The sequence below is a fragment of the Carcharodon carcharias genome, chromosome 8 (genome assembly GCF_017639515.1).
Source record: "Carcharodon carcharias isolate sCarCar2 chromosome 8, sCarCar2.pri, whole genome shotgun sequence".
NCBI classification, from domain to species: domain Eukaryota; kingdom Metazoa; phylum Chordata; class Chondrichthyes; order Lamniformes; family Lamnidae; genus Carcharodon; species Carcharodon carcharias.
Genome location: NC_054474.1, coordinates 93629918 through 93656059, shown reverse-complemented (window position 1 = coordinate 93656059; position 26142 = coordinate 93629918). Strand labels below are relative to the sequence as shown.

General features: G+C 41.5%; 1 protein-coding gene across 1 annotated transcript in view; it reads left to right on the top strand.

The window, feature by feature from the left end:
• The first annotated feature begins 235 nt into the window (after window positions 1-235).
• The window catches only part of rnf145a (ring finger protein 145a), a 116119-nt gene continuing 90212 nt past the window's right edge, over window positions 236-26142 (top strand). The window contains exon 1 of the mRNA XM_041193622.1: window positions 236-742. Within this exon, the coding sequence (XP_041049556.1) occupies window positions 538-742 (205 nt within the window). The 5' untranslated portion in view covers window positions 236-537. The remainder of the gene's footprint in view (window positions 743-26142) is intronic.

The window sequence follows — 26142 nt, the reverse complement described above, 5'->3', positions numbered from 1 at the left end:
TCCTCCCCCTCCAAAGCTGACTGGCGAATAATTGCTGCCTGTTCCCTGTTCGTGGATGCTCCCTGGCTCTATGCAGCCGCCTCTCCCTCAAGGCTGGCCGACGCCAATGTGGAGGGGATGCGCCCCAAACGCGCGCCACCCGCTCCCTCCTCCCTCCGTACGGGGGCGCTCCGGCAGTTCGCAACCGCCCCCCCCACCTTCCCCTTCCCCTCAATGCGCCTGCGCACTGCACCGGACTTAGAGCTGGAATAATGGCGGCGGTTTGATGGTTTTTTTGTGCGTTGTTTCCTTTCACCTCAGGAGAAGCCGAACGAGAGAGAGACAAAAACCGAGGGGTAGAGACGCTTCCGACTCGGCGGATTGAAGAAAAGAGCGGGGGTTTGCGGAGTATGGTGTTTTTGTGAACAACTGGCTTGGTTCTTATCTTAGAATAACAGAACAATAATCAATAGTAATAGATAGGAAATATCGGAGCCCGCCCGCATCGCTTTTTAAAAAAATTAAATTTTCTCTGCCGCCCGCCCGCTACTCACCTCAATGGCCGGCCTGAGGGTGATCATGAGTGGAGTGAGGGAGAAGCTGGAGGCGGTGCTGAACGTGGCCCTGCGGGTGCCCAGCATCATGGTGCTGGAGATGCTGTACCGGTGGGACGTGAGCTCCTTCTTCCAGCAGATCCAGGCCCGGAATAACAACAACCTGCTCTTCCAGTACAAATACCTGGCTCTCAATCTGCATTATGTCGGTGAGTGAGGGCACAGACAATCCCGGGAGGACTGAGGAATTTATTTGACGTGTGTGTATTTATTATGCGTGTATGGGTGTGTATACAAGCTTTTATAATCTCATCCCCCCCCCCCCCCCCCCCCCCCCCTTCGCTAGTGAACACCTCTCCACTGATATTCCGGTGACCCTACTCTTTCAGCAGGAGACGAGGCTTTTAGTTTTTATTTTACTCTTGAAAGAGGGACAGGTGATTGCTTTGCATCAAATGTCTTTCCTCAGGCTATCTCCCATGCACAATTAACTCTTCACTTCTGGCGACAAAGAAAGCAAGCGTCAGAGTGTCTATTTTTTGCCCCCCCGCCCCTCGTCAAAGTCTCCAAGAAGTACAAGTTCGGTGTTGTCAAAAATGTTCATGTTTTGTTTCGGCAGGGTGATTTATTTTTGTGGCACCCCTCTTAACATGTGGTGTGCAATTCTGGGCATCACACTTCAGGAATGATGTGAAGGCTTTGGGTAGGGTGAAGAAAAGATTTATGGGAATTGTTCCAGGGATGAGGGACTTCAGTTACGTGGATAGATTGGAGAAGCTGAGTTCTCCTTGGAGGAGAGATGGTAGAGTGGAGACTTGACAGAAGTGCTCAAAATCATGAAGGGTCTCGATGGAGTAGATGGGGGAAATGGTTCTCAATGGCGAAAGGTCGAGAATCAGAGGACATCAATTTGGGGTGATTGACAAAAGAGGTAATGGTGACGTGAGAAATGTTTTTACACAGCCGGTGGTTAGGAATGCATCACCTGAAAGCATGGTAGAGGCAGGTTCAGTATTGGCTTTTAAAGGAAAATTGGATTCAGCACCTGAAGAGAGAAAAGTTACAGGGTTATGGAGCAAAGGTGGGGGAGTGGGATTATCAGAGTTGCTCTTACAGAGAGCAGCATGGTCATGGCAGCTCAAATGGCCTCTTCCTGTGTTGTGATTAGTTTTTGTTTCTTTGGTGTAATTCTGGATTCATCCATGAAATATGATATCAGGAGTGAAAATTTTGAAATATTTCCTGAGAGGATGAAATACTGGTGATTACCTCAGGCTAGAAATAGGAGCAATGTGAGGTGACAAATTCAGGGTAACATCCTTGCTGAATGCCTAAGCAAATTTCTCTAGTAATTAATTGAGTTATGCAGATTAGGAAAGTCCCAGGATCAGTTTTTGAGCTGTGCTTAGCTGAACTGAACAGGAACTTGCCTTTATATACCTTTATCATGGAGAAAGTATCCCATGATAATTCACAAAAGCATAATCAAAGAAAAAGCAACACAGAACCAAAGGAGGAGTTGCTGAAGAGGGTGAATAAAGGAGATAAGCTGAAAAGGGGTTTTAAAGAAGGAGAAGGAGGTGATAAGTAGAAGGCTTAGGAAGAGAATTCTAGAGCACAGTGCTGAAGTAGGTGAAAGTCTGGTGAATCAGTGTTTTTAGGATGCACCATAGGCCAAAGTTGGAGGAATGTAGGATTTCCAGTGGATTGTTGTAGAAAGTTGCAGTGATAGGGAAGGTGAGATCATGGAGGGATTTGAACATGGTAATGATGTGAACTGTAAATTTCAACTGTTGATAAACTTTGAGCTACTGTATGTCAGTCAGTACAGTTAGTAGCTTTTGGGTTTCTTTAGACTTGTGTTTCACATCACAGAGCCTTGTTGGGAGGTATGAGGGGACGTTGGGAGTGAGGGGGTTAGCAGCCAGTGGTTTCCATTCTTGATCATTGTCCAGGAGGGCATCAGGTTATAATGGCCTGCAAGGCTAGATATCCAGCCAAGACTTTCCCATCAGAACAGCCATTTGGGCAAGTTGCCAGAAGGTGCCTGACATCTCTGGAACTGTACCCTCAGAAGTAGTCAAGGCTTTTAAGTGAGATGGGGAGTTAATGGTGAAAAGGAGGTGGGTTTTTTTTTATTCACCCTGTGTTCGCCATTACATTTTTACTATTTTTGCTCTTTCCCTTATGTACTTTGCTTTGTTGTCACTTATTGGCACCAACATGTTATAGGACAGAATGCAAAATGCTGCAAGTCTGAAATAGTAAAACAGAAAATGCTGGAAACATTGAATTGGACAGGGAGCATCTGTAGAGAGAGAAATAGTTCATGTTTCAGGTCAATGATACTGAAAAGGCCACAGACCTGGAACAGGAACTGTTTCTCTCTCCCACACATGCTGCCTGACCCCTGAGTATTGCCTGCATTTTCTGTTTATGTTACAGAATGGATTTCACTTAAACCATGAGACTTTTTGTACAATACTTTTAATTCCTCCTCTTTGATACTTTTAATGCTTCCTCAGTTCATCCCACCACAACTGCTACCAGTGACAGACCTGTATCCATCATTACCTAAGTGATGTACAATTCCAAGCTTTCTATTTGGACAAAATCCATAGGGAAGGACAGAATGGTATTTTCTGAATATTTCTCGCAGTTCAAGTGACTTGTATATAAATATTGGATACACTTAACATTATATACCCATGTAATTCCAGTGATGGTACTGATTTGTCAGGGGCTGTATTAATTAGCTGCTTGTAATTCCTTTTTTGGTATATATAAACCAACTTAACTGCATGAATGTTGTTATGCCTTGTAGTAATTTACTACTGTTCCTTTCCAGAACCTTGGCATTAAATATGCAATTTAAAATTGCTGTGTAATTAGGGTTTTAAATTTATCATAAATGTTTGAAATGTTGGTGTGTAGACAGGCCATGGTTAAATGTAACTCCAGCTGATTACTGTATCTGTCATGTACACCACTTATCAGCACTTGAAAGAATCTGAGATGTTCACAATTTGTAAATGTCACATGTCTCGTGTTCTCTAATTACAAGATCAGGCAGTTGGACAAACCAGCACAATATTTAATTTCTTGATCTTGACATGAAATTTACACCAATTATTTCGTTTGATCGGATAATTTACAATCCATTACAATTTGAGGACTTTCCAAACCTTTGGACAAAGTTATTTTCCTCCAATACAATTTCAGGGTTCTGTTAATGTTGTTTAGGTTTGCAGTGATGCCATTGAAAATTCTGTATTGAGTTCAAATCTTGAAACCTGCTGCCAACTATCTGGGTTATATGCTGTCATTGTTAATAATATTGCTCTGTAAACTAGTACAGTGATGGGATACTTTATGTAACGTTCATATGAAGTGTATAAATATTGTTCAGGTGTGTGTCTGAATGACATTTTAGTTGCTAATATACTTTTCATTGCACTTTGCCTCAGAAGCAGGGTACAGTTTGAAGTGCTCTGTTTTGACTGTGTTGATGCTTGCATTAATGGTGTGATACTGCCCTATTTACAAGTGCGGTTTGTACATAAAGTAGTGGACTTGCATGCTTTTGATACAGTCTCTGATTTTTGCTTGTATTTGTACATTTTTCATCCATTTGTAACTTATTATTTACCTTAGGTAAAAGCAAAATACTGCGGATGCTGGAAATCTGAAACAAAAACAGAAAATGCTGGAAAAGCTAAGCAGGTCTAGCAGCATCTGTGGAGAGACAAACAGAGTTAACGTTTCAAGTCCGAATGACCTTTCTTCACTCTGAAGTTTCTCTCTCCGCAGTTGCTGCTAGACCTGAGTTTTTCCAGCATTTTCTGTTATTATTTGCCTTGTTGTTTGCATAAAGAAATTTAACTTCTTAAGCAAAGCTCTTACTTTAAAGAGTATAGTAATTGTTTTGGCTGAGTATACTGCTGTCATATTTTCTTGTTTCCATACCATGGCAGAAATCATCTAAGAAAAAATGGTTACGCTCAGAATTGGCTGTCTAAAAACCAGAGCTGTTGAAAACCAGACATTTTAGAATGTGCCATGCATCTTTTTTTTTATTTTACTCGATTAAAAGTAACTTACCTGGACAAGTGAGCTAGGAACTGCTTGGTGCCAGACTTGTTATCCCCTTTGCAGCTTGTGCGCCGGTCTTTTCCTTCTCTCCTAGCCACCTTTGACCCCACTCAACGTGGATTGGCTCGAACTGCCCACTGCCTAAAGTGCTGGACCCTAAATCTGACATAATCCAAAAACTGGCACAGCCGCAGTCCCAAGATTGCCAGTTTTGTGAGAGTGTAACTGCAGAAAGCAAAGAACAAGTTGCTGTTTGAATTCTGGTTTCTAATTTAGTTTTTAATTTTATGTATCATTGTTCAGGAACTACACACACGATGAACTCATTCTAAAAAAAAAATGGAGATGAAACTTCATGCTCATCATAAATCTGCTTCCAGCCTTAAAAAAAAATTTTGAAAAAGTGCAAAACCAGGCCTGTCATCTCATTTGATTGTTTAACATGTTGATATCAGCATGCTTTAGGGAATATTGGACTTGAATTAGAATGCTTTAAGATGCAATAACTCTCAACTCATCATTTCAAATTGCCTCAATGACAAGCCTGAAATCAGCACCCTGACCTTGTGTTGCCTTCTTCAGTCACCACCCAATGCAATAACTACTGTTGAGATCTTGCAGTTCTTCTGGCCTTAGTATGCATCCACTGTGTTGCTTTAAGAAGGCCCTAGTGACAGTGTTGCACTCCATATCTAAAATCAGTAAGATTGTGATTTGCATGTTGTAATGAGTTTTGTAGTCATTCCTAGCTTGGGACATGGCTTCTGAAGTTACTGGTCAGATTTCAATAAAACCCTATGCATAATTCTTATTTCTACATGGTACACAATCTCTTTGCTCATCTGACCAATTCTGTTCCAATGAATTATTTTAGGCAACTCAAATTGGAATTTATTTAATATTGTGGAAAATGTTTCTGAGGGTTGATTTATTCTGGATGTTAACCTTTTCACTATTCAGATCAGATTTTCTCTCTCCCCTGTTAATTGATAGTAATTAAACAATTATAGTCAGAGGCACATCTCTATGTGGACAAAAGCTTTTATTTGTATACTTAAATACTGTGGATTTAGCTTTTTGCTGTTGAACCCTTCAAACACGCTATAATGTTTTTTGGCCATTGTGAGGAAACCAGGCCAAAATATGAATATAAATCACACTGGAGTAACTTCCTTTTTAGGTTTACATGGTCAGGGGATTCATGCATAAACTTGAGGGAAAGAAAGCCATGATTTTTCCATTCGCAAAATATTCCTTGGACTTGGATTTTCATTCTTTCTGGATACATGAATTAGATATAACAAAGAGTCGGATGATAATGTGCTTAGTTTAAATAATCAAATCTGTATTTACGGAGTAATATTTGTACATGTGACTGTGTGTGTGCATCTACAGTAGGCATCTGTCGATGCATTTCTGACATGGAAATCTACAGTTTGATGATATCCAAAACTTATTGAACTCAGGGATCATAAACTATTTCTGGATTGCTGGTCCAGGACATAATGGTAACTAAATGTACCTGCTATTAACTTCAGTAATTGGTTCCCATGTAATTATTAACCCTTATTGCTTGACGCATTAAAGCTATGAACTTTGTGATGCATTTAAAATCAAGAGTACATTTGGGCTAATTGAATATTATAAGGCACCATATCATTTTGAGGCAATGGTAAGTGGAGGTATGAAAGACAGGGCCTTAGAGTTTAAGGGAAAGTGAACTGGAATATGATCCTGCTGCATCTGATGAAGCCTTGCTTACCACTGTTGTGGTGCTGAAGGAGAAAAAACTGGGGGCTACATCAGCTTTCTAAGAACAAAATTATGCCTGCAGGGCATGGAAAGTACAGAAGGATACAAAAGAGCTGAAGAAATTGAGCATTGATATTGAAATTGGAGCAGTGGACAAGTTCCTGTACTTGAGATACCCTAACTTTCCAAATGATGTGAGAAAGAGGGGAAGATATCCCTAACTCGGGCTGGACATGTGTCAGACAGTGGAGCAAGACGAGACTTACTATGGGATGTGAGAGTGAGTCTTTAAGGTTAGTATCCAATAAACACTTCTGGATGGTGCTGAGAGCTGAACGTTCAGGAAGGCGCTGAAGCAAAATCTGAATGCTTTTGGAATGCAGTATGTATTAATTGGGAGGATTTAATGATCAACATTCAAGTAATGAGTGAGTGTGTACTGTAACAAGATGATTATTTAAGTTTGAAGGTTGATTTTGATAATTGATGTTGGATTGGACTACATTTGGGGAAGGACTGCTTAGAAGATGGGAAAGTTAAGATTGCAGGATGAATAAGATTGAATGGGAATTGTTGATGGGCAGAGAACTGTTGTAACATGCAGAAAGTGGAGCACAATTTGGTGGTTATAACTACAGACAAACAATTTTCAACTATTATAATGTTAGTGCACGGACAGGGTAAGCTAAAACCTGACCTCTAAGTAAGATCACTGTAGAAGCATTTTTGCTTTGGAAAAGCATTCTACATAGCAGGTGGGCAGTTAACTGCATGATCTGCTTCACTACTAACTTCTATGTGCTAGGTTATCTATTTTCACCTGGGGCAGCAATTAGGGTGCTGCAATTTTTAAAATTCCTTGATGTGACCTGAGCATTGCTGGCAAGGCCTGCATTTATTCCCCATCCCTAATTGCCTTTGAGAAAGTCGTGGTGAGTCGCTGCCTTGAACTGCTACAGTCTATGTGGTGCAGATGCACCCACAGTGCTGTCAGGAAGAGGGGTTCCAGGATTTTAACCCAGGTTTGACATACCAGGGTGAGGAAAGCAAAATTGACTCCAGTTGTGCTCCAGGATGCTGTGAAGTAACTTAGGCTGAAAAGGCTGAAAAGTGCACATAGGTAGACTTCTGAGTACAAGATTGTGCTGAGCTGTTACAAACTGCAATCTAATATGTCACAGTGCTTTGTCTAGATTCATGCAGGTAGAAACACTACTTGAATGAGGTGACTGGGGTCTGTTAGCGCCAGTTGAACTGTTCTCTAAGTGCCAGCAACCTTGGGAGAGGGAAGAAAATAAAACAACTTGGGTTCGTATTGTGCCTTGAACATCGTAAAACTTTCCAAGGTGCTTCATAAGAGCATTATGAAACAAAGTTTGACGTTGAGACACGCAATGAGATATTAGGACAGATGACCTAAAGCTTGTTGAATAGTTAAATTTTAAGGAGAAGAGAGGGAGACTGTTCCAGAGCTCTTGGCAGCTGAAGGCACAGCTGCCATTAGTGGAGCAGTTAAAAGTGGGGATGCGCAGGAGATCAGAATTTAAGGAGTGGAGATATCTCGAATGGTTGTAGGGTCTGGAGGAGGTTCCAGAGATAGGGAGGGGAGAATACATGGAGGAACTTGAAGACTGAGAAAGATGGGGCTTTTCTATGCCAGGAGCCAGTCTAGGTCAGCAAGCTCAGGGTAATGGGTGAATGGTACTTAGTGCAAGAGAGAATAAGGGCAGCAGAGTTTAGAAAGAACTCAAGTTTATGTAGGATGGAAGATGGGAGACTGGCTTGGAATAACCAAATTTAAAAGTGACCATAGCCTAGCTGAGGGTTTCAGCAGGTGATGAGTGAGGTGGGGCAGAGCCCAGCCATGTTATGGAAGTAGGTGGTTTTGGTTAAGACAAAAATATATGGTCAGCAGCTCATCTTGGTGTTAAATAAGATGGTGACTTCAGTCTTGAGAATGCTGGAGCAATTTCTGCTCATTCATTGCTGGATGTTGGACAGACAGTGGGCTCACTGAAGATCTGAGTGCCGTCATTGTACTTGTGGAAGCTGGTATTGTTTTTTTGCATTATGGAGGGGCAGCATGAAGTTGAGAATTAGGAGAGGGTCAAGGATATACCCTTAGAGTATATCCAGAGTGAAAGTGTGGGATTGAGAAGAGAAGCCATTGCAAGTGGCTGTGACTGTTGAGTATGGAATCAGGTTAAGGGCAGTCCCTTGACAGGTTTGGAAAGGAAGAACATAATTGAGAACAGAAGATAGTGATGTGGAGACGAATGGCATATATGAGACAAGTGAGACACAGTATGGACATAAATTTAAAAAAAGATTTTATTGCTGACCCATTGAGCTCTCAATTAATTACATTAAGAAACCTGCCCTCGAAAAGTGTTTGTCTTAGAGAAGCAGAATTTCTGCTGACCTGTGACCTTGACCAATCTATATCCAATTATATGGTTGGATGGTGGTTGCAAAAGCATTCGAATAAGCAGCAGTGGAATATTGTATTACAAGATCAGTTCAATTCAAAAATTAGAACTTCACATTTTAAGTATGAATGATGATGCTTTATAAAATTCAGTAATTTATCGGGCAAGTGTGCAAGCTGCAGCTAATGGCATTGTATGTATGATTGTTAAGCAGCATGTCTGTCAGTCTTTACATTAGATGTAATCTTCATTCTGCTGAATAGAGAAAATGCACCTCTTCTTCTGATGGGCTCGAGGGTAAAGGTGAAGCCTGGAGTACCAGGACCATTCAGTCCAGAAGCTTGAGGCTGTTTCAAGTTGGTGCTGAGCTAGCTGTTAAGATTGTTTTTGGAGTGCTCCCTTTGACTTGAGATCCTTGGCTAGAAAAGGAAAGCAAGCCTTTTCTTTGCTGTATTGGAAGACAAGTTTCTGGTTAGGTTTAGACTGGCTATGGAAAAGGCCAAGGAGCAATCCAGAATAATAATACTTAATTGGAGGAGGGTCAATTTCAGAGGGTTGAGAATCGATTAAATTGGAATGAAAGATTGGCAGGCAAATTGTAATGGAATAATGGGCTGCCTTCAAAGAGATGGTGGTTCAGGTACGGTCGAGGTGCATTTCCAGAAGGAGGAGCTATGGGGCAAACAAAGCCAGAGCTCCCTGAGTGATGAAAGAGATATAGAAGAAGAAGGGTGAGATATAGAGATACCGGGTTGATGATATAACTTGAGATCCAGGCTCAATGCAGAAAGTTCAGTGGGGCATTGACAAATGAAATGAGACAAGCAAAGGGAAATTATGAGAAGAGAATGGCAACTAACATAACAAAACCCATAAGTCTTCTCTGACACTTAAGTAGTAAAAAAAAAGAGGTAGGGCTGATGAATGACCAAAAAGGAGGCTGAGGTGCTGAATGAGGGCTTTGCATTTGTATTTACGGAGAGGTGCTGCCAGAGTCATTGTGAATGAAGAGGTGGTTAGATACTGGGTGGGCTAAATTGATCCAGTGGAGGTTACTGGCTGTCGTTAAAGCTGATATGTCACCAAGACCATGCATCTGAGAATGATGAGAGAATTGAGGAATTGTGGAGGTACAAACCCTATTATTCCAATTCTTGAGTATTGCTGAAAAGAGAGACATGTCTAAGCTTTTCATCTTGCGCTCATCAAGTCACTCACAAGATTACCAATACAAGGGGGAAAACAACAATTTATACTGTTTGTGAAGAGAGTGCTGATGGGTTGGCAAGTGGCGTTGCCATGGAAAATGCACCATTGACAGTGACTGACAGTTAACTGCCAATCATTGTTTGAAATTTAAACCAGGTAGCTTGACCCTGATTGGTCAAGATATTACTCTGAGGAATGAGTTAGCGACAGACACAGTACATGAACTTTCTGCCTGCAGTGTGACACATTTGTGTAAACTGGAAGCTACATATATTAATACACAGGGCCCTGTTCTTTGCAAACAGAACATGTACATACATTGTGTCTGTTTCAGCTAAACAAAATAAGTGTCAGCCATTCGCTGACTCATTTCTCAGGGCAATGCCTTGACCAATCAGGTTCAAGTTGCCAGGTTTAAATTTCAAACAATGCTTGGCAGTTAACCATCCGTCACCATCAATGGTGCATTTTCCATGACAATGGCACTTGCCAACCAATCAGCACACGAATCACATACAGCATAAATTGTTCTTTTCCCCCATATATTGGTATTATTGCGAGTGTCCTGATGAGTGCAAGACAAAAAGCTTAGATGTGTCTCTTAGTTCAGGAATATTCAAGTTCTGTGCTACCAAATGACTATTCCAATTCTTGTTGGATACTGGGGGTGCTGCCAGAGGACTGGAGATTTGCAAATGTTGCGCTCATGTTTAAAAAAAAAACGTAAGGATAAACCCAGCAACTACAAGCCAGTTAGTTTAACCTTGCTGGTGAGAAAACTTGTCGAGTTGATAATTTGAGACAAATTTCAATCACTTGGACACGTGTAGACTGATTAAGGCAAGCAAGTACAGGTTTCTTGAAGGCATATTGTGTTTCACCAACTTGATTTGAGTTTCTGGATGAGGTGCAGAGAGGGTTGAAGTGGGTGATGTAGTAGATGTGGTCTATATGGACTTGCGGAAGGTGTTTGATGAAGTGCCATATAATTAGCTTGCCAGCAAGGTTGAAGCCGTGGAAAAAAAGGGGCAGCGAGAGCATGGACAGGAAGTTAGCTGAGTGACCAGAAATATAGAGTCGTGGTGAATGGTTGTTTTTGGACTGGGTGAAGGTATATAGCGGGATTCCACAGAGCTCAGTATCAAGACCATGCTTCTTTTGATGTATGTTAATGACTTAAATGTGGGTGAACAGAGCACAGTTTCAAACTTCGCATATGACTTGAAATTTGGAAGTATTTTGAGCTGTGAGGAGGGTAATGATAGGCTTCAAAAGGACCATAGACAAGTTTGTTGAATAGGCGGACAAACAGGAAATGAGTTTAGTGTAGAGAAGTGTGAAGTGATATTTTGGTAGGAAGAATGAGGAAAGGCAATGTAAAGGGTACAATTCTAAAGCAGATGCAGCAACAGAGAGACTTGAGGGTATATGTGCACAAATAGTTCAAGGTGGCAGGGCAGGTTGAGAGAGTGCGGTTAAGAAGACAAACGGTATCCTGGACTTTCTAAGCAGGGGCATAGTGTACGAAACCAAGGAGGCTATGACGAACCTTTAAAAAATATTGGTTTGGTCTCACATGGAGTTATGTGTCCAAGAGAGGTTGCAGAAATGACTCACGAGAATGTTTCCAGGCATGAGAGACTTTGATTGTGTGAATAGATGGAAGATGATGAGGTTGTTCTCCTTGTCGAGGAAATGGTTGGGAGGATATTTGATAAAGGTCTTCAGAACCATGAGGGTTCTAGACAGGGTAGATGGAGAGAAATAGTTCCCGTTGGCAAAAGGATTGAGTACCAAAGGACACAGATTTTAAGTGAATGGGAAAAGAACCAAAAGTGACATGAGAATCTTTTTTGCTCAGCAAGTGGTTAAAATCTAGAATGTGCTGTCATTGAAGGTGCTGGAGGCAGATTCAATCCTGGCTTTAAATAAGGAGTTGGATAAGCACCTGAAGAGAGAAGGTTTGCCAGGCTATGGGGAAAGGACAGGGCTCTGGGCTTGGCTAAACTGCTCCTATAATCAGCATGGACTTGATGGTCTGAATAACCTCATTTTGTGCTGAAACCATTCCATGATCCTATATTTAAACCACTGAAGTTGAGGTGCAGTTTTAAGCTACACCTTTGAGCAACTACATGCGGTTTGGAGCTCAAACTGTTTATTGATGAACTCGTCGGCCCTGATCTGATTTTGCAGCTCATTAACCTGCGATTTTGTCATAAGTGGTGCTTTCATTTTGGTAAATGGTGAAGCTGGGACATTGAGATTTTTTTGAGATCCTGTGAACAGAATTTTCTCGGCAATGTTAGTGCTTTCATTATAAATCACTGTGGTTGGTTGCCAGGCTGTAAGAAGTAAAAAGCAATTTCACAAACATCCATCAACCTGTGAAGTGAATATTAGGTTCATGCAGCAAGATTACCTTTTCTTTTCCTTCAAACGTGTCTTGTTTGTAAGTAGAGATATGTCATTTTCTGTTGCATAACTGTGGCAAATGGATTTCAATATTGACACGTGAGGTCATCCACTTGGCTCCGAAAAAGGTACTTTTGTTCTGATCCCATCAGGACCGATCATTTTAAGAAGAGATTTGAATTTGAGTGACTGACTTAAAGGAATTGCATGACAAGATTTCAAGTTCTAAGACTTATACTGCAACAGGTCTGGCAGCATCGGCGGAGAAGAAAAGAGTTGACGTTTCGAGTCCTCATGACCGTTCAACAGAACTAGGTGAATCCAAGGAGAGGGGTGAAATATAAGGTGGGGGGGGGGAAGTGGAGGAGGGGTGTGGTTGTAGGGACAAGCAAGCAGTGATAGGAGCAGATAATCAAAAGATGTCACAGACAAAAGAACACAGGTGTTGAAGTTGGTGATATTATCTAAATGAATGTGCTAATTAAGAATGGATGGTAGGGCACTCAAGGTATAGCTCTAGTGGGGGTGGGGGGGCATAAAAGATTTAAAAATAATGGAAATAGGTGGGAAAAGAAAAATCTATATAAATTATTGGAAAAAACAAAAGGAAGGGGGGAAGAAGCAGAAAGGGGGTGGGGATGGAGGAGGGAGTTCAAGATCTAAAGTTGTTGAATTCAATATTCAGTCCGGAAGGCTGTAAAGTGCCTAGTCAGAAGATGAGGTGCTGTTCCTCCAGTTTGCGTTGGGCTTCACTGGAACAATGCAGCAAGCCAAGGACAGACATGTGGGCAAGAGAGCAGAGTGGAGTGTTAAAATGGCAAGCGACAGGGAGGTCTGAGTCATTCTTGTGGACCGACCAAAGGTGTTCTGCAAAGCGGTTACCCAGTTTACGTTTGGTCTCTCCAATGTAGAGGAGACCGCATTGGGAGCAAATGAATGCAGTAGACTAAGTTGGGGGAAATGCAAGTGAAATGCGTCTTCACTTGAAAGGAGTGTTTGGGCCCTTGGACGGTGAGGAGAGAGGAAGTGAAGGGACAGGTGTTGCATCTTTTGCGTGGGCATGGGGAGGTGCCGTAGGTGGGGGTTGATGAGTAGGGGGTGATGGAGGAGTGGACCAGGGTGTCCCGGAGGGAACGATCCCTACGGAATGCCGCTGGGGGGGGGTGAAGGGAGGATGCGTTTGGTGGTGGCATCATGCTGGAGTTGGCGGAAATGGCGGAGGATGAGGCTTTGAATGCGGAGGCTGGTGGGGTGATAAGTGAGGACAAGGGGGACCCTATCATGTTTCTGGGAGGGAGGAGAAGGCGTGAGGGCAGATGCGCGGGAGATGGGCCGGACAATGTTAGTTGCATTGATTGATCTAAGGAAAATGTGTCTCTAATAGTCTAGTACTAAAAGACACCGTTCATTATGGCATTCAAGAAAATGGACAGGGAGCACATGAGTTCAGTGCAGTCTATGCTCAGTGCAGTCTATGCTTAGCAATTTGGGCATTAAGGTTAACTTGAGCATTCTGGGATAGGGAAGATTAAAACCATTCGGAATTCTGATTGCCGTTCAGTGATGTTTGTTGAAAGTGAGCTTGTGAGGGCAGACTTAGCTGTGGTATACTACCACTTGTGGTTTCATTTACATGTGCCTGACATGATACCAGCAGGATTCAATGCCTTCAGGAGAGGAACAGATTGGTAACGAAAATATGACCACAATTTTTACTCTCTCTTTGTTTTTCTACCTTTATCCCTTCCTTTAATATGACCCACTGAAAAGGTTTTTCAACAATTCGACCAAATGAAGTACAGTAGTTTCAGAATTTGGTCAGAGCACACACTGTCTTTTATCGGTTAAATTTAAAATGTGGAAGAAAGAGAAATAGTCAATTAAGAACAATGTTTGCAGCCACTAATATCCACTTTTATTAGTATTTGAGATAAATCTAAAGAAAGGTTGTGGGCACAGAAGGTCAGCTGCTTTTATGTTCATTTTAGAGGGTTGTTTTGTGCTGGTGATTTCCGTTATGTGATTCTTGTGCACCTTGTGGGAACTCTGATGTAAGCTTCTCAGACCCATCACTAAAAGAATCTTGGGAGGTTACTTTGAAGCATAAATTAATTTTAAGCAAATGTATTGGTGGTAAAAACAATAGACCCATCAAGGCATTTTTTTAGGTAAAATGATGAATTATGCATGTATAGAACCACACACTATTTTACACAATGCAGAAACAAAATACTACAAATGTTAGAAATCTGAAATTAAAACAGAAAATGCTGGAAATAATCAGCGGGCCTGTGGAGAGAGAAACAGGGTGAGTGTTTCAGGTTGATGACCTGATGAAAGGAGTCAACATTAATTTACATTTCAAAGAGTTGTATAATTGTGCAGACAGGGTACTGTGTCATGGCCTGGGATAATTTTGAGCTACGTTACTTAATCAGGGTCACAGAATTGTTACAGCAGAGAAGAAGGCCATTCAGCCTGTTGTGTGTACAGCAGCTCTCTGAATAATTAATCTAGTGCCATTCCCTTCTCCCCATAGCCCTGCACATTCTTCCTTTACAGAAAACAGTCTAGTTCCTTTTTGAATGCTTTGATTGTACCTGCCTCCACCCCACACACAGGCAGTGATTTCCAGATCTATCCTACTAGCCGCATGAAAAGATACTTTCCTCATGTTGCAATTGCTTCTTTTGCTAATTTCTTCAAATCTGCTCTACTCTAAAGAATATGTTGTGGAAGCTGTGGTTGCAACTAATTAGCAGAGCTAGAAGGTAGTATTTGATAGAATTCAGGTTAATTAGGATGAAATAATTACAGCTTATTTTTTATTTTTTTCCATTTTGCAATTATTGGGACAAGTCCATCATTACCAAAAGGCCATTTTGGTAAGGTAATAAATAACATTGCATTTGTGATAAAATAATAACTTTCTTCTGTTTGTAGAATATATTAATGTAGCTTAAATATTCCATTTTGTGCTGGGCCATCTTTTACATAGTGGACTTTGACAGTAAAATTTTTCGTAGTGTGGAAGAGGTTACCACAATCACAGTTAAAAATTTATGCTTGGCTACTTTTTTGTATATTGTATTGCTACTATTAGCTCCTGCACAGTGTGTGAGGTTAAGATAGCATGATATATTTAATTGTGCAAAGCACCTGCTGTTTATATCTATATATAATCATTTATGTATTTACATTTACAAGTAAAGTCAAAATTAAGTAGTTTCACCTTCAGGTTTCTATCCATTGACATGTTAATATTTACTTCATAATTCCTCAATCAGAAAGTGCATCCTCCATAGATTGGGTAAAGAATGGGGCAAATTGCAAGAATGCAGGGATTAAAATCTTAAGGCTTATAAAGCCAGTGTTTGGTAGAACCAAATGCATGTTCGTTAGAGTTAAACTCTAAAATGCAGGATATAGACAGTGGTTCCATCAGCATTTTGGGGGGAAAAAAAGGCAAATGAAAACACTGTAAACATGATTTATCGTTTCAAGGACAGTTTTTAAGAAGACTTCAGGAAATGTCATACCCACTCGAGCAGTGTGGATGAAAATTTTTTTAGCCCATTGGATCAAGTTACATTTTATAGTCAGTTAACTGTTGCAAACTTTTTTCTAATGCCTTATCCAGCAGGTAAATACTAACTTCAAGCCCATAGCTGACCCAAAACACATTATGAAAGATGCTGCAATATCAGCAGTTGCATTGAACATCAGTGAACGGAGCTAGTTGCACCCTGGGATTTGAAATTTGCAATGTGTGAACTGTACAATATGAAAAGGTCGTCACTTCAGCCTGAAAAACAGTAACCAGTTCTCTAAATAAATTATCGTGCGCTTAAGCAAATGAAACGCTTAAGAATTTTGCACAATGAAAGGTGTTTAAAGTTGAAATAAAAACATAATAATAGCCAGGTATCTGAAATAAGAGGGAAATCATGTTTAACCAATATATTGGAGTTCCTTGAAGGAATCATGTGCTGTAGATAAAGGGGAACTGGTACTGTACTTAGATTTCCAGAAGGCATTTGATAAGTTGCCACATCAAAGGTTATTGTGGAAAATAAAAGCTCATTGTGTAGGGGGTAACATTGTGGTATGGATAGAAGATTGGCCAGCTAACAGGAAGCAGAAAGTTGACATAAATGGGTCATTTTCTGGTTGGGAGGATGTGACGACTGGTGTACCACAGGGATCAGTACTGGGGCCTCAACTTTTTACAATTTATATCAATGACTTGAATGAAGGGACCCGAAGGTATGGTTGCTAAATTTGCTGACGACAAAAAGATATGTAGGAAAGTAAATTGTGAAGAGAACATGAGGCTACTAAGGGACATGGATAGATTGGACAAAGCTCTGGCAAATGGAGTATAATTTGGGCAAATGTGAAATTGTCCATTTTGAAAGGAAGAATAGAAAAGAAGCTTATTATCTAAATAGTGAGAGACTGCAGAGCTCTGAGATTCAGAGGGATCTAGATGCCCTGGTACATGAATCACAAAAGGCTAGCATGTAGTTACATCAAAAAATTAGGAAAGCTAATATAATGTTAGGGGAATTGATTACAAAAAGAGGGAGGTTATGCTTCAGATAAAAGCAAAAAACTGTGGATGCTGGAAATCCAAATCAAAAACAAAAATACCTGGAAAAACTCAGCAGGTCTAGCAGCATCTGTGGAGAGGAGCACAGTTAACGTTTCGAGTACGAATGACCCTTCATCAGAACTAAGTAAAAATAGAATAGGGGTGAAATATAAGCTAGTTTAAAGGGGGGGGGGGGTGGGACAAGTAGAACTGGATAGACGGCCAGTGATAGGTGGAGATAACCAAAAACCAAAAGATGTCAGACAAAAGTACAAAGAGGTGTTGAAGGTGATGATATTATCTGAGGAATGTGCTAATTAAGGGTAGAAAGCAAGACAAGCAAGGTACAGATAGCCCTATTTGGGGTGGGGTGAAGGAATCAAAAAAGGCTAAAAGGTAGAGATAAAACAATGGATGGAGATACATTTTAAAATAATGGAAGTAGGTGGGTAAAGAAAAATCTATATAAATTATTAGAAAAAAAGGGGGGGAAATCAGAAAGGGGCTGGGGATGGAGGAGAGAGTTCATGATCTAAAATTGTTGAACTCAATGTTAAGTCCGGAAGGCTGTAAAGTGCCTAGTCGGAAGGTGAGGTGTTATTCCTCCAATTTGCGTTGAGCTTCACTGGAACAATGCAGCAAGCCAAGGACGGACATGTGGGCATGAGAGCGGGGTGGAGTATTGAAAGGACAAACGACAGGAAGGTCTAGGTAATGCTTGCGGACAGACCGAAGGTGTTCTGCAAAGCGGTCACCCAGTCTGCGTTTGGTCTCTCCAATGTAGAGGCAACTGCATAGCGAGCAACGAATGCAGTAGACTAAATTGAGGGAAGTGCAAGTGAAATGCTGCTTCACTTGAAAGGAGTGTTTGGGCCCTTGGGCGGTGAGGAGAGGGGAAGTAAAGGGGCAGATGTTGCACCTTCTGCGGTTGCATGGGAAGGTGCCGTGAGAGAGGATTGAGGTGTAGGGGGTGATGGAGGAGTGGACCAGGGTGTCCCAGAGGGAACGATCCCTGCGGAATGCCGCCAGGGGGTGAAGGGAAAATGTGTTTGGTGGTGGCATCATGCTGGAGTTGGCGGAAACGGCGGAGGATGATCCTTTGAATGCGGAGGCTGGTGGAGTGATAAGTGAGGACAAGGGGGACCCTATCATGTTTCTGGGAGGGAGGAGAAGGTGTAAGGGCAGATGGGCCAGACACGGTTAAGGGCCCTGTCAATGACCGTGGGTGGAAAACCTCGGTTAAGGAAGAAGGAGACATTTCAGAGGAACTGTTTTTGAAAGTGGCATCATCAGAACAGATGTGACGGAGACGAAGGAACTCAGAGAATTGGATGGAGTCCTTACAGGAAGCGGGCTGTGAGGAACTGTAGTGGAGGTAGCTGTGGGAGTCGGTAGGCCTGTAATGGATATTGGTGGACAGTCTATCACCAGAAATTGAGATAGAGAGGTCAAGGAAGGGAAGGGAAGTGTCAGAAATGGACCATGTGAAAATGAGGGAGGGGTGTAAATTGGAAACAAAATTAATAAATTTTTCCAGGTCCAGATGGGAGCATGAAGCAGCACCAAAGTAATCATCGCTGTACCGGAGAAAGATTTGTGGGAGGGCGCCGGAGTAGGACTGAAACAAGGAATGTTCCACATACCCCATGAAGAGACAGGCATAGTTGGGGCCCATGCGGGTACCCATAGCCACACCTTTTATTTGGAGTAAGTGAGAGGAGTTAAAGGAGAAATTATTCAGTGTGAGAACAAGTTCAGCCAGACAGAGGAGAGTAGTGGTGGATGGGGATTGTTCGGGCCTCTGTTCGAGGAAGAAGCGGAGAGCCATCAGACCATCACAATGGGGGATGGAGGTGTAGAGGGAATGGACGTCCATGGTGAAGTGGAGGCGGTTGGGGCCAGGGAACTGGAAATTGTTGAAATGATGTAGGATGTCAGAGGAATCATGGCTGTAGGTGGGAAGGGACTGGACAAGGGGAGAGAGAATGGAGTCAAGATAACAAGAAATGAGTTCCGTGAGGCAGTTACAGGCTGACACGATCGGTCTGCTGGGACAGTCCTGTTTGTGGATTTTGGTTAGGAGGTAGAAGCGGGCCGTCCGATGTTGGGAGAGTATGAGGTTGGAAGCTGTGGAAGGAAGATCTGCAGAGGAGATGAGGTCATTAACAGTCCTGGAAACAATGGCTTGATATTCAGTGGTGGAGTCATGGTCCAGGGGGATGTAGGAGGAAGTGTCTGCGAGTTGACGCTCAGCCTCTGCGAGGAAGAGGTCAGTGTGCCAGACAACAACAGCGGGTTTGATGACAATGTCGGGGTTGGACCTGAGGGAACGGAGTGCAGCAAGTTCAGGGAGAGACAGGTTAGAGCAGGTGAGAGGAGCAGAGAAATTGAGACGACTGATGTCATGCTGACAGTTCTCAATGAAAAGATCAAGAGAAGGTAAGAATTCATAGGGAAGGGTCCAGGTGGAGGGAGAATATGGAGGTGGGTAAAAGGATCCGTTGAACGTGGAGCGGACTCCTGCCCAAAGAAGTGAGCACGGAGACGAAGGCGGCGGAAGAAGAGTTCAGCATCATGTCAAGCCCGAAATTCATTGAGATGAGGGCATAAGGGTATGAAACTAAGTCCTTTGCTGAGCACTGAACGTTCAGCATCAGAGAGGGGAAGGTCAGGGGGTATGGTGAATACACGGCTGGGGCTGTGATTGGAAGATGGGATGGGGACAGAGGGACAGGCAGGGGTGGAGGGTCATGGATGGGTGTTGGTGTCGATGAGTTGTTGGGAGCTTGCGTTTCTTAGCACTTGAGAGAAAGAGAAAAAGTTTCTTGTTGAGGCGTCGGATGAGACGAAGAATAAAATGAAATTGGGGGCACGCGCAGCTTTGAAAAAGGGTGCGGCGGTGTTGCTGGAGGGAGAGGTCGAGTGTGTTCATATGGCAGCGAATGGCACTGAGTACGGATCTCAGAATGTGACGGGGACAGTAGTCCGAGGAGCGTTGTATGTCCTGGAGATACCTGTAACCCTGGCTGGGTTTGAAACATGAGGGATGGAACTTCAGATTATGCTTCAGTTGTGGATGGCCCTGGATGAGGGCACATCGCAAATACTGTGTACAGTACTGGTAGTCTTATTTATGGAAAGATGTAAATACATTTGAAGCAGTTCAGAGAAGGTTTACTTAGACTAATACCGGGAATGGCCGGGTTGTCTTTTGAGGAAAGGTTGGACAAGTTGGGCTCATGTCCACTGGAATTTAGAAGAGTAAGAGGCGACTTCATTGAAACCTTTAAGATCCTGAAGGGTCTTGACAGGGTGGATTTGGAGAGGATGTTTCCTCCTGTTGGAGAATCTAGAACGAGGAGTCACTGTTTAAAAATAAGGGGTCGCTCATTTAAGACAGAGATGAGACATTTTTTCTCAGAGGGTCGTGAGTTTTTGGAAGTCTGCTTCCACTGCTTTTTGAGGAAGACAGTCTGAGTATTTTTAAGGCACAGCTAGTTAGATTCTTGATTAACAAGGGGGTGAAAGGTTATCGGGTGTAGAGATACTGCGGGGTTGAGGTTACAATCATATCAGCCGTGATCTTATTGAATGGCGGAGCAGGCTGGAGGGGCCAAGTGCCCGACTGCTCCTAATTTGTATATTCGTATGTAAAAATGGACAGCAATGTCAGCATATAGGGAAAGACAAGTTAATATTTCACTTGGGAGCCTGAATTCAAAATGTTTTGAGGAAGGATTTCCACACACAAAAAAAACTTTATTTTTGCAAATAAGTAATCTATTGTGGATGTTAAATATTTTCTGTTTTTTGTTCAGCTGGAGAATGAGAGGTACATAGCACTGAAACATAGCCTTGACAGTTAAAGGAACTTTGAAGATTATCACAAGTGGCAGAATACAAAATGATAATCCTGAGTTCATGCTTTATCTGGTGAAATAGCTTGCCAGCACCATTGGTTAGTTAAGATATTGAAGATTTGCAGTCTGAGGAACCTTTGCCCAGCATGCGTCAGCACCTTCTGAAATGAAGGACAATTAGTTTCAGTGCAGATGAAACTGGATTCTTATCCTCCCCCCTGGCCCCCACCAGCCCCGTCTCTCTCTCTCACATGCACGCATGCGCACACACACACAAACCCCCACCCCCACCCTTCCCTCTGAAAAAGGCTTAAAATGCAAAGTATCAATGAGTGGTAACTTCAATTGATTTTTCTCCCAGTTAACTTTTTATACATGCCTCTACATTATATACTCTTTCCTGTATGAGACACAAAGAAATTATGAGGTGCCTCTCAATGCCAGTCTGACTGCTGGAACTTCTCAGAGCAATTGTGGATTCACTCACATTTCTTGCTTCCTCTGCTGGTGGAATGCATGAAATTGGGAGCTGCTATATGAAGAAATCCTGATATGGAATGTGGTTTGAGCTTGGACTGCTTTGTTAACATCAATTTTCTCAATTCGCACCATTGCATTTATTTTAATACATAGATTATCCTTGGCTGCAGATAGCTGTAGAACTATTGTGCTTCAGAACATTGTCATATCATCAGCTATTTTCAGAAAAATGAATATATTCTTAAATGTAAATACTTGGAGAAATACTGGATGAGTCATGGGTAAAACATGCTGGGTTAACACAATTCCTATCTATGGAGGAAGGGAATCAGCTTCTTGCTGTCCATTATTGTGTTAGTGATTAAAGAGTTCTTATTTTCTAGCAGCATATAATTGTGATAGGAAATCTCATAGCCTTTAAGACTGTAACAAAAATTAGGCAATTTTTGGATTTCATGGAATATGATTTGTCATTGGCTTAATTCCTTGATCTGTTGAGTGTTAACCTACTCGGTGAAATTCTTGTTTCTTTCAGCACTTTTTTTTGTAAAATAATCCAGTGTTTGAACAAATCTTATGACAACTCCAGACTCAAGATCAGAATGCATTAGAAGGCTAAAAATAATAGATGTGAATTATTTTCTTCTCCCCTTGTACCTTTGTCAATCCCCACCCCCACTGTTTCATTGACTACAAAAGCAATTTAGAAATAGTATAGAAATATTGTGAGCCTTGCACAACATGCAAACAAATTCATTGGTAGGTTTAAATTCAGCTTTAATTTAATTCAGCATACTCTCAATTTAGTTTTAATCTAACAAAATTGGTCTTAATTTGCTGATTTTAAAGGTACATTTATTGAAGATATGAATTTTGGGAAACTTGTTCGTGTTTGGCTCCTATTATCAGCAATATTTAGCAATCTGAGGTCAGGTTAGTTTAATTTGTCCAAAGATTGCAGTTTAGCCTCGCGAGGAGTGGTGTTTCGTTGGAGGGTTAGAGTCTCTGTTCAATCTTTACTCCAAGGCCCATGCCTTCAAAAGAGAAGAGGAAAATTTAAGTCTGTAGCTTATCAAACAAGATTCTGAGAGGACTTAACAGGGTAGATGCTGGGAGAATGTGTCCTCTCTTGGGGGAGTCTAGAACTGAGCGGCACAGTTTCCAAATAAGGGTTCTCCCATTCTCTGAAGTTCGTTAATGACATAAGCAGGTATGGGGATAGTGCGGGAAAGTGACATTGAAGTAAACGATCAACCATGATCTAATTGAATGGCAGAGCAGACTTAATGGGCTGAATAGTCTACTCCTGTTCCTATGTTCCTAAACTTTGGAATTCTCTTCCACAGAGAGCTGTGGAGACTGGGTCATTGAATATAATGAAGGTTGAGTTAGACAGATTTTTTGATATACAAGGGAGCTGAGGGTTATGGGAGCAGGTAGGAAAGGAGAGCTGAGGCCACAGTCAGATCAACCGTGATCTTATTGAATGGTGGAGTAAGTTCAAGGTGCCGAATGACCCATTCCTGTTGCTATTTCTTATGCTCTTGTGTTAAGTTTGGAACTGTAATTACAAAGACTTTAATGAGCGTCTTTGCCTTCATTAAAGGAGGAAAACCAGCATTTTTAATATACTGAAAGCATGCCAGTTTAATACTTAAACATGCTTCAGGTTTCTGCTTGTTTAATGATGAAATGGTACATTTCCACAATTGTTTAAACCTCCAATAACTACATATTCAAACTTTTGAGGTGGAAAAGAGAAGAGCAGAAGTTAGGTTATCAAACAAACACAAAATGAATGGCACTTGATTCCATATGGAAGTGTGACAGTGCCATGTTCCATAATGCGTAATGAAAAGCTTGCTTGTGTGCTCAGAAGTCCAACTTGTACCATTTGCTGTACCAGTGCTTTGAGTCTAGATGATTGAACTTTGTGAAAATGATGATGAAGAGATTCTTTTGTTCCTGACTTATCGTGAAAGCAGCCGCTTTTTTTAAGTTGCTGACAGCTATTCATTGCTGAGTAACGTCACTGTATCTGTGTCTGTGTGTGCATAGTGAATAATCCATTCATTTTCATTAGGTCTGGCAAGGCTTGGTTTAATTACAGTTTTAGTCAGCAGTGTACTTGAAATTTCACATTGCTTCTTATTTTTTTTGTCAAACCGTCAAAACTTTTCCAAAACTTCCTAGTTAACCTGACAGCAATGTTTTTATGAATTTGGCCATTAGTTTAGAAGCTGTCAGGTGCGAATCAGGTACATTGTAATGATTGATGGTAGAAATTTAGGAATTGAAGACAAATATTTATGCAGTGTTGAGCAGCATTATTAGTCTGGAAAAGTGGTTTAGCTACTAAAATTTTATCTGTGTTGTGGAACCAATATTTAGAGCTTATTCTTATGCAAAGTGAAGCTTTTAAGCTCTGCAAGAATATTTTCTAGGTCTAAAGTGTTGTTAGCCTCTCAAATATTGGCACAGTTTGCTTAATTGCAATTCCACAGCCTGTAATTTAACATATTATGTGTGTCTTATTTCCTAATTGCATAATGACCAATTTATTGGTGGATTACGGTTCCCATGAATGATGAACTGCCACTTTACAATTAACCATCTACGTCTTGATAGTGGAGATCACCGAGAGTGCTGCACTGCAATTAACAAAACATGGTTAACAAGGGTTTTCGGTTTAGAGGCCCAGAATAACTTGGAATGGCTTCACTTGTGGATTTGTTCCAAGAATAATTAAAACTAGAAAGTAAAACTGTCAGCTTAGATCCCTTTTGGTGCTTATTCTTGGTAACTACGGTGTTTTTCCTTTATAACTGTGCTTCACCCACAGCTGGGTAAAACTCCAAATTAGAAACCACATCACAGCTTCCTGACATGCACACATTTCAAACATAAATGAGTGAACCAACAGGATGTTTATTCAGATTGATTGCCATGTGGCTGTCAGGAATAAGTGTCATCTGCATGGTACTGAAAAGCCACATTGCAGCATTTGCATTTTAGTCAAAACCCTGACATCTTCATGTTGGCTGCAAATATGTCCAAGCATGACTTGTGTCAACTTGTAAATACCTCATGCTCCTTCTATGCATTGTGTTGTTGATACTCTCTGATTACGACAGGGCAGCTCAACAGCATTAACAAAAGATGGGTGGAGGGTTGGGGGTGGGGTGGGTGGTGGTGGGGTATGGTGACCAATGGGAGGAAAATGGTGGGAGACTCTGATCGGCATTCTGTCCAGGAGCCTTTTAAAAATAGTTGGAAGTGTGTTATGACACAGCAGTTAGTAAAGGCTGTTATTTAAAGTCCCAGAGGGAAACTTTAAACAACTGTCATAACCTATATTTTCAATTGGTATGTTTTGAGTTGCAGCTCTAAATTCAGGAAGAAGACCACCAGTTCTTGAGGTTTTTATATCAAACTACATGAGACATTTATTAATTTACACAGATTAAACATATACACATGGCTATAAATTACTACTGTCATAACTCTTTTAACAAATTCCCAAATTAATCTCCGCTAAGGCAACGACAACCCATAGACTTTAAGCAGACATCAAGCAAAGCATTTTCACCTTACAAATTCAACATGAGGCTTCTTTCACTTTGGTTCCTTTGCAGATAGCTGTAGGCTTACAGCTGCTTTGATGTTACATTGCTCTGCTCTGCACACAAAACTGATTTCTGTTATACCCAGCACTTCTCTTTGAATATAAATTTTCCTTGTATCACTGGGCCCTTTGAACTCCACCTCTTCTAACAGTAAAACCCCTTTCATAGTACCAATTTTATTAGTAATATAAATATCTTGTTGGTATCTCCTAGCTAGGTGCAAGATTTCACTCCCCTCCTTGAATGCTCTATTTGACAAAATGCAAATGTATCTCTACCCCTGTTTCCATCTCAAAACTGCTATGCATCAAAGCACTTAGACTAGCTGGCTCTAATCCAATTAACACACACACAGACACACCCACAGATGAAATCTCTATTTTTTAAAAAAATTCCAATAACATATACATGAATAGCTTCACGTCAAAGAGGCCGGAGTCTGATTGCAGTGGACAATACTACCACTATGGAGGTTGATGATATAATTCCAACTGATAGTCAAAACACAAGCCCAGTTTGTTACCATTATGATGGCAACATTTCTCTCTGCTGGCTTCTACTGTACAGCCAATTGAGTGAGAAAAGGTGTTTTCCTTTGGGTTTTACTTTTGATAATTTTTAAATGGAAATCTTATTTCCTTTTCTCATTTTACTCCTTCTTCCACTCCTCCCTCATGTGCACGCGCCCCTAGCACCCTGATGCTCATGCGCCCCCATCCTACTTGGCCGTTGTGAACTCTATCTATCTGTCTGTCAGTCTTTTCTCTCTCTCCCTTCCCCAAGCATCTTCTAGGAAATATGATTTTGCACAGCGGAAGTGTGTGCACAGATGTAAAACTTTTTCTGTGTTATAAATGACTATCCTTTTGGCTTTTTTTGTCTACTTTAGTTCTGGTCGCACTTCTGTGGCTTTATTGGTTAGACAAGATCAGTGAACAAAACTTCCTCCCACTCCTGCACACCCCCAAATGTGCTGTGTGCAAATTTTATCCCTCCTTCCCATATTTCTCACGTCAGGATATTATTATAGTTGCCTTTTCGTCTCCCACTTCCCTGCTCCCAAACTGTTGCTCCAATGCTAATGTTATGAACTTAGTTGAAACCAACCACAGAACAATGGCCATTTTTCACTTGAGGCAGGACATTGAATGT